Source organism: Pseudophryne corroboree, chromosome 3 (assembly GCF_028390025.1).
Source record: "Pseudophryne corroboree isolate aPseCor3 chromosome 3, aPseCor3.hap2, whole genome shotgun sequence".
Taxonomy (NCBI): Eukaryota; Metazoa; Chordata; class Amphibia; order Anura; family Myobatrachidae; genus Pseudophryne; species Pseudophryne corroboree.
The window spans coordinates 454,282,738-454,305,062 of record NC_086446.1 but is presented as its reverse complement, the minus strand read 5'-3'; the positions used below and the strand labels follow the sequence as shown (position 1 = coordinate 454,305,062).

Sequence of the window (22,325 nt, the reverse complement as noted above, 5' to 3'; positions counted from 1 at the left end):
TCTGGGGCTATATGTGAGGTATTTTTAGCCTTTTTAAAGGTTTTCATTTGCCTCCCAGGGCGCCCCCCCCCCCCAGCGCCCTGCACCCTCAGTGACTGCCGTGTGAAGTGTGCTGAGAGGAAAATGGCGCACAGCTGCAGTGCTGTGCGCTACCTTAAGAAGACTGCAGGAGTCTTCAGCCGCCGATTCTGGACCTCTTCTTGCTTCAGCATCTGTGAGGGGGCCGGCGGCGTGGCTCCGGTGACCATCCAGGCTGTACCTGTGATCGTCCCTCTGGAGCTTCATGTCCAGTAGCCAAGAAGCCAATCCATCCTGCACGCAGGTGAGTTCACTTCTTCTCCCCTCTGTCCCTCGTTGCAGTGATCCTGTTGCCAGCAGGAATCACTGTAAAATAAAAAACCTAAGCTAAACTCTCTAAGCAGCTCTTTATGAGAGCCACCTAGAATTGCACCCTTCTCGGCCGGGCACAAAAATCTAACTGGAGTCTGGAGGAGGGTCATAGGGGGAGGAGCCAGTACACACCACCTGACCTGTAAAAGCTTTACTTTTGTGCCCTGTCTCCTGCGGAGCCGCTATTCCCCATGGTCCTTTCAGGAACCCCAGCATCCACTTAGGACGATAGAGAAATGAGCAAAATTTTGAACCCTTGGACTTAAGGTTATAAGTAGCCGGAAATCTGACATTCTTTGATTCAGCCTCTGATTCTAGGATATCAGATAATGGTTTCCCAAATAATATATTACCCACGAAAGGCAATGCTTCCAATTCCTTCTTGGATTCCGCATCTGCCTTCCAGGTACGTAGCCAAACTGCTCTGCGAGCGGCTACTGTTAAGGCTGAAGCTTTAGAAGCAACTGTACCCATATCAATTGTTGCTTCTTCCAAGTATTGGGCAGATTGTCTAAAACGGCTTAAATGGTACTCTTGCTCCGTAGCAGGAGAAGAGATGTCATTCTCTAGTTCCTCTATCCCAGGGGTGTCAAACACAAGGCCCGCGGGCCAAATCCGGCCCGCCAGACCTCGTCTGATGGCCCGCGGTGCCGCCGCCAGCCTTGCAGCCTCCCCTTTTTTTTTTTCAATGAATTTACTCCGTGCCTGCACGGAGTAAATTCATTTTAAAAATGGCTCAAGTTAAAAAAAAAAAAAAAAATTTACTTACCTTCCGGGACCTGGCCCGACTTCTTCCTGCCCCGCACTGCTCCCTGGGTGTCGGACGTGACGTCATCACGTGACGTCCGCCCGACATCTCCAGGGATCAGAGGAGCGCGCGGACGCCGCGGAGAGGAGCAAGAAGAAAGAAGTAAAAGAAAGAAAGAAGTAAAAGGTAAGTAAAGTAAATGGAGGGGGCAGATGGCTGGGCACTATAAAAGGGGGCAGATGGCTGGGCACTATAAAAGGGGGCAGATGGCTGGGCACTATAAAAGGGGGCACATGGCTGGGCACTATAAAAGGGGGCAGATGGCTGGGCACTATAAAAGGGGGCAGATGGCTGGGCACTATAAAAGGGGGCAGATGGCTGGGCACTATAAAAGGTAATGCCTTGTGTTTTCCATATGTTTAATAAACAGTGTTTGGCAATATTTGTATGTTTAAAAAAAAATTAATGTTTGTTACCAAAAAACATTTTTCAATACATTGTACAATAATTGTACATTTGAATATCTACTTGTCATTATTCTGACTATGTTTCTGCTTTCAGAGCTAGTTATTACTTACATTATTACAAAAAAACAGTAATAATTGAATGCAGTGACATTAATTTATGATAATAAAGAGTGGACACATAGACCTACAGATACAACCGGCCCTTTGATGGGGACCAAACTGCTGACGCGGCCCCCGATGAATTTGAGTTTGACACCCCTGCTCTATCCATTCGCCCATTGCCTTTGCTACCCAGGCCGAAGCCATAGCAGGTCTTACCACTGCTCCTACTAGAGAAAACACATTTTTCAAAAAACTATCTACCCTTCTGTCTGTGACATCATTTAGTGAGGTAGTGGTAAAGCAGATTTATGCACAAGTCGCAGAACATGTGCATCTACTTTTGGAGGAACTTCTCTTTTCGAACAATCTGCAGCTGGAAATGGATAATAAGAATTCCATCTTTTCGGAATCTTATATTTCTTGCTGGGCGTCGCCCAAGATTCATCCATCATTTCCGTCAGCTCATCTGACGCTGAGAATTCAGTTTTCACTGATTTTGTTTGTTTAAACACAGGTGCTTTAGATTTTAACACTGTCTTGGCTGGCTCTTCCAAAGAGAGAACAGCATTAATAAGTTCAGCTACATCCTCTGAACTAAAACTCTGCGACTGATCATCATACGGAGTATTTGAATATACTGTATCATCATCTGTTGTATCATCTTGTGTAGTCTGCCACATAGACGTATCTGTCTTGGTCTTACCTGTCCCTTGGTTGCTTGTAGAGGCTACTGGAACCAAGCCGTAGGAAGGGAGCTGCATGTATGGGTTAATAGTATAACCTAACCCTTAAGGTGGTGCTACCGGAGCTAACCTGTCCGCTATTGAAGATAGAGTCTTTGCGAACATATTCCATGGTGGCTCTGTTGGTGGCTGAACCAACTCCTGTTTTTTACTTTGCTGAAAAGCAAAACAGTTTGCACACAAGCCCTCATAAGTGACTAATTGGTCCATACCAATTAACCCTGTCTTACAAGATAAGCATGTTAGGGATGTAGGAGTGCTTGATAAATTCTCCTCGTCACTTTTGCCGCTCACAGACATGGTAATAATCTGTTAATGACTACACAATTTGTGACTGAAAATCACCTATAAGTATATAGAAGTGAGATCAATCTGACCACAGTGCACCTGAATTGAGGGTCAGAACAGGACTGACATTACACAGAAAAGTCAGCACTCATACTAGCAGTCAGTCACATGTTAAAGCATTAGACATTGTCATATGAGAATACAACCTCCATTGCAATTTATAAATAAGTAGGAAAATTGTACTTCTGTTTCTTTTTCAACATTACATGCAGAAAACACAGTAATAGACAGGTCTCATATGCAATAGGTACTAAAAATTAACAATTCATACTAACAAGTAGAGAGAATTTTTAGTACTGTATACCCTGCCTCCGGAGAGCGGGATACAGGGAGACTCACCACACTTCCATATCCAAGCAAATGCGCTCGTGAGATGCTGAGTGGATTCAGATGCTACTGATGTACACTACCGTTCTTGTATAACTGATAATGGACACAGTCGCTCATTGCGGACACGGACGCTCCGCGACTTCCACGTGTATGCAGACGCTAAGGCCTGCGACTTGGTCTAGGCGGGATCTCTAGTGTACACAACCGCAGCATCTAAGCTGCGACCGAGTACCCTCGTGGTAGCGTCTGAGACGGAAGTGAGGTCTTTCAGTTCATGAAACAAGAGACGCGCGGAAACTGTCCATGAACTCGGAGGAGGGGCGGCCAGGAGAGCGTCTGAATCCCTGTTGACTTAAACTCTAAGGATCGCGGCCTCTAGCCTAGTCTTGGCGCCCTGGATCCCTGGAGCGTAGCGCTGTCGCACTCGAGATGTTCGGCGCATCAACGCACTGTTTGTAGTCTCCACCAAACCACTGTAGCTGTGTCCGGATCCCCCTAGTAAGGGGAAATCCATAGACTCACCTTCCCCCCATGCTCCGGCCACAGCCTGGTTACGTCTGCTGGACCTGCTAGAACATCCGACACAGACGCCCGTCGAGACAGCACTATTACCGCGAAGGTAAGCGTTGTTGCGACCCGGTGGGGAGTGGTTGGAGCGACTCTTTCCAGTATGCGTTTAAGACGCTGTTAAGAAAAGTCGCTCGAAAAATTATAGTGAGTCTATAAAAATAAAATAATAAAAGCTTCAGGCTGCTTTATCTCAGCAGCCCTGTGACCATGCGGCTTCCTGCCGCACCAAGCAAAAAACTGATCTGACTGAGTCAGTGGGCGGGACTATATGGGGAGGCCCCGATGCATCCTAGAAGGCCAGAAAGCTTGTGACCGTGTTGGTGCCATTTCCGCTGTCGCTCAACCATATCCCTATGTTATCCTGTGGATAATCCTGTGGACCCAGCCAGAGAAAACTAATATTATTTTAAACAGTAACAAGAAAAGAAAATGTCAGGATTATTTTCAAAGAAGTTAGTACACCCAGAAATATGTCTTTAAATGGGGTGTAGTATGAGTGGCCGACGAATGGGATCCCGGGGGCCAGCATACCGGCGCCAGGATCCCGACCGCCGGCATACCGACAGCTGGGCGAGCGCTAATGAGCCCCTTGCGGGCTCGCTGTGCTTGTCACTCTGCGGGCACGGTGGCATGCTACGCTATTTATTCTCCCTCCAGGGGGGTCGTGGACCCCCAAGAGGGAGAATGTGTCGGCATGCCGGCGGTCGGGATCCCGGCGCCGGTATGCTGGTCGCCAGCATCCCGGTCAGCGGCATACTGAAGACCACCCGTTAAATGTATCTCTATTTATCCCATTTAATACCTAATATGTTCAATTTTCTTTAGGGATTAGCAACAAATGTGTGTTTTACAGTTTTTTTGTATTCCCCCCCCCCCCACATTTTAATTAGAATGGAGCCGAGCTAACTTTATTACTCTGAGAGTTAACCTGTGTCTTTTTAGTCCCAGTAACCATCCCTCTACTGCAGGGTTACCCTGGTGATCAGCAGCACATAAACAAATGCGGGAGAACAGCATTCAGTACAACAAATAATTGCTCTATTATGAAGAGTTGGTAACAGTCCCTTTGAAGTCCCAGCACATGACACAGAGAAGTATTCCTACTATAGGACTTTTATCATGTTTGTATGATGGGCTAGGAATCCTGCCATTCAGCTCAATCATTTGCCTGTTATCATTACTATTGAAGGGAGATAATCCTCTCGCATTAGAATTAACTTGGGGACACAACCTAATGGCAAGGGATGATTGTTATATTATAGAGGGTGACATATCATATTATGGAAGTCTACTATTCTGTATACATTCCAGAAGCACAATTCAGCAAAGGGAGACTTTGATAAGAGTATGTTGCATTGCATAAAAGTTTACGGAGGGAGTTCTTTTAAATGTTTTCACTTACTTGGAGGAACAAATTCTTCCAGCTCTTTGCTCTGAAAGAAAAAAATCCACACACATCTATAATATGAGATGCGATGACTCTGCTTATCCACCTGGTTAGAGAAATCACCCTTACCTTCCTTATATTCATCTGCTTCTGATAGAAACTGTTCCACTGTCGCTTATGATTGTCAGATGAGTCCTCCTGGTCTCCATCAGAATCACTATCATATCTAGAAAAGAGATGCAGACAGAAAAGGATAAAATAGAGTAAGATTAAACAAAAGTATATCTTTTTAAAGCTGGGCATAGAATGTACAATTATATGGGCGATCCGTCTAATATTGGCAGATTGGCAATAGCGGGAGATTGTATAGTGGGAGATATTTATCAAAGCTTGGAAAGAGATAAGGGGGGTACTGACGGGAGAGATGTGTGCTGAGCGATCTTAACACAGACCGGTCAGCACACATCTCTACCCCCGCTCAGCACAGCGCGATGTGCTGAGCGAGGGGATAGGCGGACGGGGGGCCGCTCACTTCACACAACGGTGCATGCAGGCTCAATCTATTACCGGCGACAGCGATGCGCGGGGCCGCGCATCGCTATCGCTGGGGGGCATACACACGGCAGATCCGTGCTTAAAATCTAAGCAACCTAGTCAGATAGCTTAGATTTTAAACACGGATCTCTCCGTGTGTACCCCCCTTAATAGAGTGGATAGAGACAAAGTACCAACCAATCAGCTCCTAACTGTAATTTTTCAAACACAGCCTTTAATAGGGCAGTTAGGAACTGATTGGTTGTTACTTTAACTCTCTCCAAGCTTTGCAGCCGACCGCTCCAAAAAATAAGAATTTACTTACCGATAATTCTATTTCTCATAGTCCGTAGTGGATGCTGGGACTCCGTCAGGACCATGGGGAATAGCGGGCTCCGCAGGAGACAGGGCACATCTAAAAAAGCTTTTAGGTCACATGGTGCGTACTGGCTCCTCCCCCTATGACCCTCCTCCAAGCCTCAGTTAGGTACTGTGCCCGGACGAGCGTACACAATAAGGAAGGATCTTGAATCCCGGGTAAGACTCATACCAGCCACACCAATCACACCGTACAACTTGTGATCTGAACCCAGTTAACAGTATGATAACACAAACGAAGTAGCCTCTGAACAGATGGCTCACAACAACAGTAATAACCCGATTTTTGTAACAATAACTATGTACAAGCATTGCAGACAATCCGCACTTGGGATGGGCGCCCAGCATCCACTACGGACTATGAGAAATAGAATTATCGGTAAGTAAATTCTTATTTTCTCTAACGTCCTAGTGGATGCTGGGACTCCGTCAGGACCATGGGGATTATACCAAAGCTCCCAAACGGGCGGGAGAGTGCGGATGACTCTGCAGCACCGAATGAGAGAACTCCAGGTCCTCTTTAGCCAGAGTATCAAATTTGTAAAATTTTACAAACGTGTTCTCCCCTGACCACGTAGCTGCTCGGCAAAGTTGTAATGCCGAGACTCCTCGGGCAGCCGCCCAGGATGAGCCCACTTTCCTTGTGGAATGGGCCTTTACAGATTTAGGCTGTGGCAGGCCTGCCACAGAATGTGCAAGTTGGATTGTACTACATATCCAACGTGCAATCGTCTGTTTAGACGCAGGAGCACCCAACTTGTTGGGTGCATACAATGTAAACAACGAGTCAGATTTTCTGACTCCAGCTGTCCTTGAAATATATATTTTTAATGCTCTGACAACGTCCAGTAACTTGGAGTCCTCCAAGTCGCTAGTAGCCGCAGGCACCACAATAGGCTGGTTCAAGTGAAATGCCGAAACCACCTTAGGGAGAAATTGAGGACGTGTCCTCAATTCTGCCCTGTCCGAATGGAATATCAGATATGGGCTTTTGTATGACAAAGCTGCCAACTCCGAAACTCTCCTGGCTGAAGCCAGGGCCAACAGCATGGTTACCTTCCATGCAAGGTATTTTAAATCTACCGATTTTAAAGGCTCAAACCAATGAGATTTGAGAAAATTTAGAACCACGTTCAAATCCCACGGTGCCACTGGAGGCACTATTGGGGGTTGTATATGTAGTACACCTTTGACAAAAGTTTGTACTTCAGGCACTGACGCCAATTCCTTCTGGAAGAAAATTGATAAGGCCGAAATTTGAACTTTAATGGACCCCAATTTGAGGCCCATAGACAATCCTGCTTGCAGGAAATGTAAGAATCGACCCAATTGAAATTCTTCCGTTGGAGCCTTCTTGGCCTCACAGCACGCAACATATTTTCTCCAAATGCGGTGATAATGTTGTGCGGTCACTTCTTTCCTGGCTTTAATTAAAGTAGGAATAACTTCCTCAGGAATGCCCTTCTCTTTTAGAATCCGGCGTTCAACCGCCATGCCGTCAAACGCAGCCGCGGTAAGTCTTGGAACATACAAGGTCCCTGCTGAAGCAGATCCCTTCTTTGAGGTAGAGGCCACGGATCCTCCGTGAGCATCTCTTGAAGTTCCGGATACCAAGTTCTTCTTGGCCAGTCCGGAGCTACCAGTATTGTTCTTACTCCTCTTTTCCGTATAATTCTCAGTACCTTTGGTATGAGAGGCAGAGGAGGGAACACATACACTGACTGGTACACCCACGGTGTTACCAGAGCGTCCACAGCTATTGCCTGAGGGTCTCTTGACCTGGCGCAATACCTGTCCAATTTTTTGTTGAGGCGAGACGCCATCATGTCCACCTTTGGTTTTTCCCAACGGTTCACAATCATGTGGAAAACTTCTGGATGAAGTCCCCACTCTCCCGGGTGAAGGTCGTGTCTGCTGAGGAAATCTGCTTCCCAGTTGTCCACTCCCGGGATGAACACTGCTGACAGTGCTACGACATGATTCTCCGCCCAGCGCAGAATCCTTGCAGCTTCTGCCATTGCACTCCTGCTTCTCGTGCCGCCTTGTCGGTTTACGTGGGCGACTGCCGTGATGTTGTCGGACTGGATCAACACCGGCTGACCCTGAAGCAGCGATTTTGCCAGGCTTAGAGCATTGTAGATCGCTCTTAGCTCCAGTATATTTATGTGAAGAGACGTCTCCAGGTTTGACCACACGCCCTGGAAGTTTCTTCCCTTTGTGACTGCTCCCCAACCTCGTAGGCTGGCATCCGTAGTCACCAGGACCCAGTCCTGTATGCCGAATCTGCGGCCCACTAACAGATGGGCAGTCTGCAACCACCACAGGAGAGACAACCTTGTTCTCGGTGACAGTGTTATCCGCTGATGCATGTGCAGATGCGATCCGGACCATTTGTCCAGCAGATCCCACTGAAATGTTCGTGCATGGAATCTGCCGAATGGAATCGCTTCGTACGAAGCCACCATCTTTCCCAGGACTCTTGTGCATTGATGTACTGACACAGTTCCTGGTTTTAGGAGGTTCTTGACAAGTTCGGATAACTCCCTTGCTTTCTCTTCCGGGAGAAATACCTTTTTCTGAACCGTGTCCAGAATCATGCCCAGGAACAGCAGATGTGTTGTCGGGGTCAATTGAGATTTTGGAAGATTTAGAATCCACCCGTGTTGCTGAAGCACTACTTGTGTTAGCGCTACACCGACTTCCAGCTGTTCTCTGGACTTTGCCCTTATCAGGAGATCGTCCAAGTAAGGGATAATTAATACGCCTTTTCTTCGTAGAAGAACCATCATTTCGGTCATTACATTGGTAAAGACCCGAGGGGCCGTGGACAACCCAAACGGCAGCGTTTGAAACTGATAATGACAGTCTTGTATCACGAACCTGAGATACCCTTGGTGTGAGGGGTAAATCGGGACATGTAGATAAGCATCTTTTATGTCCAAGGACACCATGAAGTCTCCTTCTTCCAGATTCGCTATCACTGCTCTGAGTGACTCCATCTTGAACTTGAATTTCTTTATGTACAGGTTCAAGGATTTCAGATTTAGAATAGGCCTTACCGAACCGTCCGGTTTCGGTACCACAAATAGTGTGGAATAATACCCCTTTCCCTGTTGTAGGAGGGGTACCTTGACTATCACCTGCTGAGAATACAGCTTGTGAATGGCTTCCAAAACCGACGTCCTTTCTGAGGGAGACGTTGGTAAAGCAGACTTTAGGAACCGGCGAGGGGGAGACCTTTCGAACTCCAGCATGTAACCCTGAGATACTATCTGCAGGACCCACGGGTCCACTTGTGAGTGAACCCATTGATTGCTGAAAATCTTGAGTCGACCCCCCACCGTTCCTGAGTCCGCTTGTAAAGCCCCAGCGTCATGCTGATGGCTTTGTAGAAGCCGGGGCGGGCTTCTGTTCCTGGGCAGGGGCTGCTTGCTGCCCTTTCTTACCCTTTCCTCTGCCTCGCGGCAGATAAGACTGTCCTTTTGGTCGCTTTTTATAGGAGCGAAAGGACTGCGGCTGAAAAGACGGTGTCTTTTTCTGTTGGGAGGGGGTCTGAGGTAAAAAAGTGGATTTGCCGGCAGTTGCCGTGGCCACCAGGTCCGAAAGACCGACCCCAAACAATTCCTCTCCTTTATATGGCAATACTTCCATATGTCTCTTGGAATCCGCATCACCTGACCACTGTCGCGTCCATAAACTTCTTCTGGCAGATATGGACATCGCGCTTACTCTTGATGCTAGAGTACAAACATCCCTCTGAGCATCTCGCATATAAAGGAAAGCATCCTTTAATTGCTCTAGAGTCAATAAAATACTGTCCCTATCCAGGGTATCAATATTTTCAGTCAGAGAATCCAACCACACTACCCCAGCACTGCACATCCAGGCTGAGGCTATTGCCGGTCGCAGTATAACACCAGTATGTGTGTATATACTCTTCAGTGTAGTTTCCAGCCTCCTATCTGCTGGATCCTTGAGGGCGGCCGTATCAGGAGACGGCAACGCCACTTGCTTTGATAAACGTGTGAGCGCCTTATCCACCCTAGGGGGTGTTTCCCAGCGCGCCCTAACCTCTGGTGGGAAAGGGTATAATGCCAATAACTTCTTGGAAATTAGCAGTTTTCTATCGGGGTTAACCCACGCTTCATCACACACGTCATTCAATTCCTCTGATTCTGGAAAAAATACAGGTAGTTTTTTCACCCCCCACATAATACCCCTTTTTGAGGTACCAGCAGTATCAGAGATCTGCAAAGCCTCCTTCATTGCCGTGATCATATAACGTGTGGCCCTATTGGAAAATACGTTTGTTTCTTCACCGTCGACACTAGATTCATCTGTGTCGGTACCCGTGTCGACTGACTGAGGTAAAGGACGTTTTACAGCCCCTGACGGTGTCTGAGACGCCTGAACCGGTACTAACTGGTTTGCCGGGCGTCTTATTTCGTCAACTGACTTTTGTAATGTGCTGACATTATCACGTAATTCCATAACTAAAGCCATCCATTCCGGTGTCGACTCCCTAGGGGGTGACATTACCATCATCGGCAATTGCTCTGCCTCCACACCAACATCGTCCTCATACATGTCGACACACACGTACCGACACACAGCAGCCACACAGGGAATGCTCTAACCGAAGACAGGACCCCCTAGCCCTTTGGGGAGACAGAGGGAGAGTTTGCCAGCACACACCAAAAGCGCTATAAATGTATATAAACAACCCTAGAAGGTGTTGTTTACTATATATGCGCTCTTAATATATAAATATCGCCAATTTATGCCCCCCTTCTCTTTGTTACCCTGTTTCTGTAGTGCAGTGCAGGGGAGAGACCTGGGAGCCTTCCTCACCAGCGGAGCTGAGCAGGAAAATGGCGCTGAGTGCTGAGGAGAATAAGCTCCGCCCCTTTTTCGGCTGGCTTTTCCCCGGTTTTTAAGAAACTGGCCTGGGTTAAAATACATACATATAGCCTTAATGGCTATATGTGATGTATTTATTTTGCCACTAAAGGTAATTATATTGCTGCCCAGGGCGCCCCCAGCAGCGCCCTGCACCCTCCGTGACTGAGTCAGTGAGCCGTGTGACAACAATGGCGCACAGCTGCCGTGCTGTGCGCTACCTTCAAGAAGACTGAGGAGTCTTCTGCCGCCTGCTTTCCGGACCTCCGTTCTGCCGTCTCTTCAGCGTCTGTAAGGGGGATCGGCGGCGCGGCTCCGGGACGAACCCCAGGCTGACCTGTGTTCCGACTCCCTCTGGAGCTAAGTGTCCAGTAGCCTAAGACTCCAATCCATCCTGCACGCAGGTGAGTTGGAAATCTCTCCCCTAAGTCCCTCGATGCAGTGATCCTGTTGCCAGCAGGAATCACTGAGATTGAAACCTAAAAAAAAACTTTTCTAAACAGCTCTTTAGGAGAGCCACCTAGATTGCACCCTCTCGGACGGGCACAAAAACCTAACTGAGGCTTGGAGGAGGGTCATAGGGGGAGGAGCCAGTACGCACCATGTGACCTAAAAGCTTTTTTAGATGTGCCCTGTCTCCTGCGGAGCCCGCTATTCCCCATGGTCCTGACGGAGTCCCAGCATCCACTAGGACGTTAGAGAAATATCCGATACAATATTTTCTAAATGAAAATTCGTCCGCATTATGCAGCACTGCCGTGGATGACTGACAGCCATTTTCCCTGTCTCTTCCCCAGGAGAGAAGTACAGATATCGGGATCCACACTCTGTAAAATATCTCACATTGTATGGATTTTTTTATAAGAGGAGAGCTATTGAATTAAAGCATATGTATAGGCACTAATACTGATAAAACTTTAAAAAGTGCACAGTGTGGCATGAAACGTTGGAGAGAGACAGACAGGTGATCAAAGATTCACAACACAGAAGAAAGTGACATCATCACTAGGCACCTGCAGCTTGCTGTTCATTGTTGCCAGGCACGCATATTCCCTGGCAGTGACTGTGAGAGAAAAGCTGGGTATACACTACATGATATATCGTCTGATCGGGCACATCGTCTAGTAGTGTGTACCTGCTATGTCGTTGACAATGTGCGCTCCCGCACGTCATCAGCGACATCCTCTGTCGGCCCTGCATGTCGTTAGTGAGGGCCATGCTGGTTAAATGCACCACTGTCCCGCCGTTGCTGCTGGCATCGGCAAGTGAACTCGTGATGTCGCTGGGTACACACATCATCTAGTGTGTACCCAGCTAAACACTGCTGATCCAAACTGCCAGGAGGACAAAGTAGGGAAACATAAAGGGACAGGCCAACTTACCACCACATCCTTCATCATTGGCTCTGGACCCCTGGTCTCTAGAATCAAATTTTAAAATAAGAGCTTAAATATTACAATGTGGTTTTAACCAGTAGCGAATTTCCCATTAGGCACGTGCCTAGGGGCGGCACTTGATGCTTGTGTTGGTATTGTCAGCCCAAAAAGTACCAGTAACTGCAAAATCTACTGTACTGTACCATATGTCATTTTAAATGGAGTGTAAATGGGTTGGACATGCACATACTGCCCCTGTAAGCTGTCCTATTTATTTCTTTATTTAGTTAGTTAGTTAGTTAGTAAGTAAGTAAGTATGTATGTACAGGTTGAGTATCCCATATCCAAATATTCCGAAATACGGAATATTCCGAAATACGGACTTTTTTGAGTGAGAGTGAGATAGTGAAACCTTTGTTTTTTGATGGCTCAATGTACACAAACTTTGTTTAATACACAAAGTTATTAATAATATTGTATTAAATGACCTGCAGGCTGTGTGTATAAGGTGTATATGAAACATAAATGAATTGTGTGAATGTAGACACACTTTGTTTAATGCACAAAGTTATAAAAAATATTGGCTAAAATTACTTTCAGGCTGTGTGTATAAGGTGTATATGTAACATAAATGCATTCTGTGCTTAGATTTAGGTCCCATCACCATGATATCTCATTATGGTATCTAATTATTCCAAAATACGGAAAAATCCCATATCCAAAATACCTCTGGTCCCAAGCATTTTGGATAAGGGATACTCAACCTGTATATATAATAAGAATTTACTTACCGATAATTCTATTTCTCATAGTCCGTAGTGGATGCTGGGGACTCCGAAAGGACCATGGGGAATAGCGGCTCCGCAGGAGACTGGGCACAAAAGTAAAAGCTTTAAGACTACCTGGTGTGCACTGGCTCCTCCCCCTATGACCCTCCTCCAAGCCTCAGTTAGGATACTGTGCCCGGACGAGCGTACACAATAAGGAAGGATTTTGAATCCCGGGTAAGACTTATACCAGCCACACCAATCACACCGTACAACTTGTGATCTGAACCCAGTTAACAGCATGATAACAGAGGAGCCTCTGAAAAGATGGCTCACAACAATAATAACCCGATTTTTTGTAACAATAACTATGTACAAGTATTGCAGACAATCCGCACTTGGGATGGGCGCAGTGGCGGATCTTGCCACGGGCAAGCAGGACTTTTGCCCGGGGCGCCGCCTTCCGGAGGGCGCTGGCGCCATCCGGAGGGAGCCGCACCGTGGCAAGATCCGCCACTGCTGCCCGCTGTGTCCATGTCCGCCTCCGCTGCCGTCCCCGTCCCGATCCCCGTCTGCCTCCTGAAGGGAACTAGACGCTATGCGTCTAGTTTCCCTTCCTGGAGAGTAACTGCTGAGCGGTGCGCGATGACGTCATCGCGCACCGCACAGCAAAGGTCCTCTCTACGAAGGGAACTAGACTCATAGCGTCTAGTTTCCCTTCGTGGAGAGGACCTTTTGCTGTGCGGTGCGCGATGACGTCATCGCGCACCGCTCAGCATTCAAGCGGCGCTTTTAATGTACAGGGGGCGTAATTTACCACGCCCCCTGTATTAGGCCACGCCCCATTTCCTGCCCGGGGCGCTCTGCGCCCTTGAACCGGCCCTGGATGGGCGCCCAGCATCCACTACGGACTATGAGAAATAGAATTATCGGTAAGTAAATTCTTATTTTCTCTGACGTCCTAGTGGATGCTGGGGACTCCGAAAGGACCATGGGGATTATACCAAAGCTCCCAAACGGGCGGGAGAGTGCGGATGACTCTGCAGCACCGAATGAGAGAACTCCAGGTCCTCCTCAGCCAGGGTATCAAATTTGTAGAATTTAGCAAACGTGTTTGCCCCTGACCAAGTAGCTGCTCGGCAAAGTTGTAAAGCCGAGACCCCTCGGGCAGCCGCCCAAGATGAGCCCACTTTCCGTGTGGAATGGGCTTTTACAGATTTTGGCTGTGGCAGGCATGCCACAGAATGTGCAAGCTGAATTGTACTACAAATCCAACGAGCAATAGTCTGCTTAGAAGCAGGAGCACCCAGCTTGTTGGGTGCATACAGGATAAACAGCGAGTCAGATTTTCTGACTCCAGCCGTCCTGGAAACATATATTTTCAGGGCCCTGACTACGTCCAGCAACTTGGAATCCTCCAAGTCCATAGTAGCCGCAGGCACCACAATAGGCTGGTTTAAGTGAAAAGCTGAAACCACCTTAGGGAGAAATTGAGGACGAGTCCTCAATTCTGCCCTGTCCGTATGAAAAATTAGGTAAGGGCTTTTATAGGATAAAGCCGCCAATTCTGAGACACGCCTGGCTGAGGCCAGGGCTAACAGCATTACCACTTTCCATGTGAGATATTTTAAGTCCACAGTGGTGAGTGGTTCAAACCAATGTGATTTTAGGAACCCCAAAACTACATTGAGATCCCAAGGTGCCACTGGAGGCACAAAAGGAGGCTGTATATGCAGTACCCCCTTGACAAACGTCTGGACTTCAGGAACTGAAGCTAGTTCTTTTTGGAAGAATATTGACAGGGCCGAAATTTGAACCTTAATGGACCCTAATTTTAGGCCCATAGACAGTCCTGTTTGCAGGAAATGCAGGAAACGACCCAGTTGAAATTCCTCTGTAGGGGCCTTCCTGGCCTCACACCACGCAACATATTTACGCCAAATACGGTGATAATGTTGCACAGTTACATCCTTCCTGGCTTTGATCAGGGTAGGGATGACTTCATCCGGAATGCCTTTTTCCTTCAGGATCCGGCGTTCAACCGTCATGCCGTCAAACGCAGCCGCGGTAAGTCTTGGAACAGACATGGTCCCTGCTGGAGCAGGTCCTTTCTTAGAGGTAGAGGCCACGGGTCTTCCGTGAGCATCTCTTGAAGTTCCGGGTACCAAGTCCTTCTTGGCCAATCCGGAGCCACGAGTATAGTCCTTACTCCTCTCCTTCTTATGATTCTCAGTACCTTGGGTATGAGAGGCAGAGGAGGGAACACATACACTGACTGGTACACCCACGGTGTTACCAGAGCGTCCACAGCTATTGCCTGAGGGTCCCTTGACCTGGCGCAATATCTGTCCAGTTTTTTGTTGAGGCGGGACGCCATCATGTCCACCTTTGGTTTTTCCCAACGGTTCACAATCATGTGGAAGACTTCTGGGTGAAGTCCCCACTCCCCCGGGTGGAGATCGTGTCTGCTGAGGAAGTCTGCTTCCCAGTTGTCCACTCCCGGAATGAACACTGCTGACAGTGCTATCACATGATTTTCCGCCCAGCGAAGAATCCTTGCAACTTCCGTCATTGCCCTCCTGCTTCTTGTGCCGCCCTGTCTGTTTACGTGGGCGACTGCCGTGATGTTGTCCGACTGGATCAGCACCGGCTGACCCTGAAGCAGAGGCCTTGCCTGACTTAGGGCATTGTAAATGGCCCTTAGTTCCAGGATATTTATGTGAAGTGACGTTTCCATGCTTGACCACAAGCCCTGGAAATTTCTTCCCTGTGTGACTGCTCCCCAGCCTCTCAGGCTGGCATCCTTGGTCACCAGGACCCAGTCCTGAATGCCGAATCTGCGGCCCTCTAGAAGATGAGCACTCTGCAACCACCACAGGAGAGACACCCTTGTCCTTGGAGACAGGGTTATCCGCTGATGCATTTGAAGATGCGATCCGGACCATTTGTCCAGCAGATCCCACTGAAAAGTTCTTGCGTGGAATCTGCCGAATGGAATCGCTTCGTAAGAAGCCACCATTTTTCCCAGGACCCTTGTGCATTGATGCACTGACACTTGGCCTGGTTTTAGGAGGTTCCTGACTAGGTCGGATAACTCCCTGGCTTTCTCCTCCGGGAGAAACACCTTTTTCTGTACTGTGTCCAGAATCATCCCTAGGAACAGCAGACGTGTCGTCGGAATCAGCTGCGATTTTGGAATATTTAGAATCCATCCGTGCTGTCGTAGTACTACTTGAGATAGTGCTACTCCGACCTCTAACTGTTCTCTGGACCTTGCCCTTATCAGGAGATCGTCCAAGTAAGGGATAATTAAGACGCCTTTTCTTCGAAGAAGAATCATCATTCCGGCCATTACCTTGGTAAAGACCCGGGGTGCCGTGGACAATCCAAACGGCAGCGTCTGAAACTGATAGTGACAGTTCTGTACTACAAACCTGAGGTACCCTTGGTGAGAAGGGCAAATTGGGACATGGAGGTAAGCATCCTTGATGTCCAGAGACACCATATAGTCCCCTTCTTCCAGGTTCGCTATCACTGCTCTGAGTGATTCCATCTTGAATTTGAACCTTTGTATGTAAGTGTTCAAGGATTTCAGATTTAAAATAGGTCTCACCGAGCCGTCCGGCTTCGGTACCACAAACAGCGTGGAATAATACCCCTTTCCCTGTTGTAGGAGGGGTACCTTGATTATCACCTGCTGGGAATACAGCTTGTGAATGGCTTCCAATACCGCCTCCCTGTCGGGGGGAGATGTTGGTAAAGCAGACTTCAGGAACCGGCGAGGGGGAGACGTCTCGAATTCCAATTTGTACCCCTGAGATACTACCTGCAGGATCCAGGGGTCCACTTGCGAGTGAGCCCACTGCGCGCTGAAATTCTTGAGACGGGCCCCCACCGTGCCTGAGTCCGCTTGTAAGGCCCCAGCGTCATGCTGAGGACTTGGCAGAAGCGGGGGAGGGCTTCTGTTCCTGGGAAGAGGCTGTCTGCTGCAGTCTTTTTCCCCTTCCTCTGCCCCGGGGCAGATACGAGTGGCCTTTTGCCCGCTTGCCCTTATGGGGACGAAAGGACTGAGCCTGAAAAGACGGTGTCTTTTTCTGCTGAGAGGTGACCTGGGGTAAAAAGGTGGATTTCCCAGCCGTTGCCGTGGCCACCAGGTCCGATAGACCGACCCCAAATAACTCCTCCCCTTTATACGGCAATACTTCCATATGCCGTTTGGAATCCGCATCACCTGACCACTGTCGCGTCCATAACCCTCTTCTGGCAGAAATGGACAGCGCACTTACTCTTGATGCCAGAGTGCAAATATCCCTCTGTGCATCTCTCATATATAGAAATGCATCCTTTAAATGCTCTATAGTCAATAATATATTGTCCCTGTCCAGGGTATCAATATTTTCAGTCAGGGAATCCGACCAAGCCACCCCAGCACTGCACATCCAGGCTGAGGCGATTGCTGGTCGCAGTATAATACCAGTATGTGTGTATATACTTTTTAGGATATTTTCCAGCTTCCTATCAGCTGGTTCCTTGAGGGCGGCCGTATCAGGAGACGGTAACGCCACTTGTTTTGATAAGCGTGTGAGCGCCTTATCCACCCTAGGGGGTGTTTCCCAACGCGCCCTAACCTCTGGCGGGAAAGGGTATAATGCCAATAATTTTTTAGAAATTAGCAGTTTTTTATCGGGGGAAACCCACGCTTCATCACACACCTCATTTAATTCATCTGATTCAGAAAAAACTACGGGTAGTTTTTTCACACCCCACATAATACCCTTTTTTGTGGTACTTGTAGTATCAGAAATGTTCAAAACCTCCTTCATTGCCGTGATCATGTAACGTGTGGCCCTACTGGAAAATACATTTGTTTCCTCACCGTCGACACTGGAGTCAGTGTCCGTGTCTGGGTCTGTGTCGACCACCTGAGGTAACGGGCGCTTTAGAGCCCCTGACGGTGTTTGAGACGCCTGTACAGGTATTAACTGATTTGCCGGCTGTCTCATGTCGTCAACAGTCTTTTGTAAAGTGCTGACACTATCACGTAATTCCTTCCATAAGACCATCCAGTCAGGTGTCGACTCCCTAGAGGGTGACATCACTAATACAGGCAATTGCTCCGCCTCCATACCATTTTCCTCCTCATACATGTCGACACAACGTACCGACACACAGCACACACACAGGGAATGCTCTGATAGAGGACAGGACCCCACTAGCCCTTTGGGGAGACAGAGGGAGAGTTTGCCAGCACACACCAGAGCGCTATATATATACAGGGATAACCTTATATAAGTGTTTTTCCCTTATATAGCTGCTGTATAGATTCATCTGCCAATTTAGTGCCCCCCCTCTCTTGTTTTACCCTGTTTCTGTAGTGCAGGACTGCAGGGGAGAGTCAGGGAGCTTCCCTCCAACGGAGCTGTGAGGAAAAATGGCGCCAGTGTGCTGAGGAGATAGGCTCCGCCCCCTTCTCGGCGGCCGTTCTCCCGCTTTTTTATGGAAAAACAGGCATGAGTTAAATGCATCCATATAGCCCAGGAGCTATATGTGATGCATTTTTTGCCCCCTAAGGTGTTTATATTGCGTCTCAGGGCGCCCCCACCCAGCGCCCTGCACCCTCAGTGACCGGAGTGTGAAGTGTGCTGAGAGCAATGGCGCACAGCTGCGGTGCTGTGCGCTACCTTATTGAAGACAGGACGTCTTCTGCCGCCGATTTTTCCGGACCTCTTCTGCTCTTCTGGCTCTGTAAGGGGGACGGCGGCGCGGCTCTGGGACCCATCCATGGCTGGGCCTGTGATCGTCCCTCTGGAGCTAATGTCCAGTAGCCTAAGAAGCCCAATCCACTCTGCACGCAGGTGAGTTCGCTTCTTCTCCCCTTAGTCCCTCGATGCAGTGAGCCTGTTGCCAGCAGGTCTCACTGAAAATAAAAAACCTAAAACTAAACTTTTTTCTAAGCAGCTCAGGAGAGCCACCTAGACTGCACCCTTCTCGTTCGGGCACAAAAATCTAACTGAGGCTTGGAGGAGGGTCATAGGGGGAGGAGCCAGTGCACACCAGGTAGTCTTAAAGCTTTTACTTTTGTGCCCAGTCTCCTGCGGAGCCGCTATTCCTCATGGTCCTTTCGGAGTCCCCAGCATCCACTAAGACGTCAGAGAAAATAAAAATAAAATCATAGTTAGTGGCTTTTTTAAATTATTCTATTAAATTGTCTGCCATCAAATGAGCTCTTATAACCAATCAAAAAAGGTGTGTGTGTGTGGGGAGGGGGAGCGGCCATTACTGTTGTACCTAGGGGCACCCTCCCCCCTAAATCCGCCCCTGGCTTTAACAACACAATTTCTTGACCTTTTTATTTTACTTATTTTTTTTTCTTCATTTCTTAAGAATCAGTGCCTATACATATACTTCAATAGCAGTTGTCTTATTAAAAATCCAGGCAACCAAATCTGGCTGAGCAGCTGAATAACATTATCAAGCGCGGAATTCATTTATTTTCTACTACATCTCACAGTGTATGGCCATGATATCTGCAGTGTCTGAGGCTGCCAGATAAAAGTCCTGTCTGTCTGGCATTTTATCTGGCCGTCTATGCCCAACATAACACAGATGCAAATACCGTTCCACAAGTCTGCAGCATTCACCCATCTATCACATATTATACAATAGCACAGATCACTCACTTGGCGAAGCCATAGCCTTTTTTGCCCCCTTCATAAAGACCTGGCTCATATCCAAATGGACCAGATGGAGCCCCGGGCTGCTGGATGGAGGTCCTACTTCTTCCATTTAAAAGCAAACCTTGCAAGTGTTCAATCTGCTGTTTCACTGCCCGTGGATTCTTACAGCAGTCACAGCACATGTTACACAGCGGCTTCTCATCACCAAAATACGATGCAATAGCAGCATGGCGGCACCTGAGGAAGAAATAAACGTATTACTAGTATACAAAAAACACAAAGCACAACAGACAGGCAATTTGTATTTACTGTAATACACACCTCTGTAAACATGTGGATAATAAAGATATAACTAATAAACATTAAAAAATAAACCGGAAGGAAAAGAGATTCAAATAAAAGAAAAAGTATCAACAAACGTGACCAATTGTGTTACTGTTGCAGGCTCCCCATTAGGTTAACACATGAAAAATAATAATTATAACAACATACCATAACTTTATAAGCCTTTATCTTTTGAAAGGGTACAATGGTGGTCATTCCGAGTTGTTCGCTCGCTAGCTGCTTTTAGCAGCATTGCTAACGCTAGGCCACCGCCCTCTGGGAGTGTATCTTAGCTTAGCAGAATAGCGAATTAAAGATTAGCAGAATTGCTACTAAATATTTTCTTGCAGTTTCTGAGTAGCTCCAGACCTACTCCTAGATTGCGAACACCTCAGTCCGTTTAGTTCCTGCTTTGACATCACAAACACACCCTGCGTTCGGCCAGCCACTCCCCCGTTTCTCCAGCCACTCCTGCGTTTTTACCTGGCACGCCTGCGTTTTTTAGCACACTCCATGAAAATGGCCAGTTTCCGCCCAAAAACACCCACTTCGATCCCTCGAGCGATGAAAAAACGTTGCTCGAGCTTGTGTAAATCTACTAAGTTTGTGATAAATAACTTAGCGCATGCACGCTGCGTACCATGAGCATGCGCATTTTCCACCTAATCGCTGCGTTGCGGAAAACGGCAACGAGCGAACAACTCAGAATGACCACCCATGTTCATTCAAACTACCACGTTTAAGTATATGTTGCAGACGGGATGCAGTTAAAATACCGGCTGTCGGGATCCCGGCGTTCAGGAGACCGATACCAGAATCCCGACAGCCAGTGAAATCCCGCTGGATGAAATCCCGCCCTCCACGGGGTAATCCCACTCGGTTGATGGGTTCACACCACCAACCGAGTGGGTATATAACCTGTGGCGAGCAAAGCGACCCATTGGACCCGAAGGGTAGCGAGCGGACACGCTGCCGGGATTCCAACAGACTGAATGCCACAGTCGGTATACTGACAGCCGGCATCCCGCCTGTCGGTAACACATACAGATTTCTTGCAGGCAACAGCATTACCATTGGCAGCTTAATTAACGCTATACAGAGTGGTTTCTAAAGGTACTTTTAGATTATGACGATATCGGCAAGAAGTACAACTATTAGGGTCAGGACTGGCTGGATGCAGAGTGATCACAGAATTACAACTCTCTACGTCCTAATCATTGTATTTGCTTTATGCGCTTTCTAGAATGCTGGTGTCAAACAGATCTAAAGTATAGTATACAGACACAGTTTATTAGTTCCTGGTAAAGAAAATCATTTGAAAGTATCCAGACTAAACACAACAATAACAGACAAATTTATACGTTGGCCACAAACACATCACTTTATATAAATGAGTTAGTTGGCTGATGTAAAGTAATGGTATATAATTTAAAAAACTGTACTTAGCAGGGAATTAATTTCAACTTGATGGGCATGCCGGGTTTCAAAGCAAGGGCCGAGCCGACATCGCAAGTTACGATGCAAGCGGGTGCAATGTTCCATTCCAGAATGGCACATTGCGTCCATCACACTAAATTCCTATCTTAGTGATTTCATTTATTTTTGCATGAAGATGGAGATTCAACTCAAGAGCTAATAGTAGGAATCCTGTCAGATGTAAAGAAAAGCTCAGAAAAAAATAGGATTTTAACTACCTATCAATAAATCCTTTTCTCGTAGTCCATAGGGGATACTGGGAATCCAATTTAGTACCATGGGGTATAGACGGGTCCACTTGAAGCCATGGGCACTATAGAAGTTTCATAAAGTGTGCAGTCTCCTCCGTCTATGCCCCTCCTACCAGACTCAGTCTAGGAACTGTGCCTGAGGAGGCGGACATACTCTGAGAGAAGGAAATAGCTAAGGAAAGTGGTGCGATTTCGAACCAGCACAACCATAACAAGAGGAAAGCCATGCTAACCAAACTTGAAAACAGGAACAGCAACAGAACGAAGCACTGGGCGGGCGCCCAGTATACCCTACGGACTACGAGAAAAGGATTTACCGGTAGGTAATTAAAATCCTATTTTCTCTTATATCCTAGGGGATACTGGGAATCCAATTTAGTACCACGGGGAAGTACCAAAGCTCCCAAACCGGGTGGGAGAGTGCTGAGGTTCCTGCAGAACAGACTGACCAAACTGAAGGTCCTTAGGAGACCAAGGTATCGAACTTGTAAAACTTGGCAAACGTCTGCTTGGCAGAGCTGTAATGCCGAAACACCCCGGGCAGCAGCCCAAGAGGAA

At 47.6% G+C, this 22,325-nt stretch overlaps 1 protein-coding gene across 7 annotated transcripts in view; it reads right to left on the bottom strand.

Annotated features, from left to right (window-relative positions):
• Positions 1–22,325, bottom strand: part of RECQL5 (RecQ like helicase 5) — a 304,462-nt gene that overhangs the window by 25,167 nt on the left and 256,970 nt on the right. For all 7 annotated transcript variants that reach the window (XM_063960597.1, XM_063960602.1, XM_063960599.1 and 4 more), the window contains 3 exons: positions 19,720–19,953; positions 5,215–5,311; positions 5,101–5,131 (listed from right to left, as the gene is read on the bottom strand). In XM_063960597.1, coding sequence (XP_063816667.1) covers positions 5,101–5,131; positions 5,215–5,311; positions 19,720–19,953 — 362 coding nt within the window. The remainder of the gene's footprint in view (positions 1–5,100; positions 5,132–5,214; positions 5,312–19,719; positions 19,954–22,325) is intronic.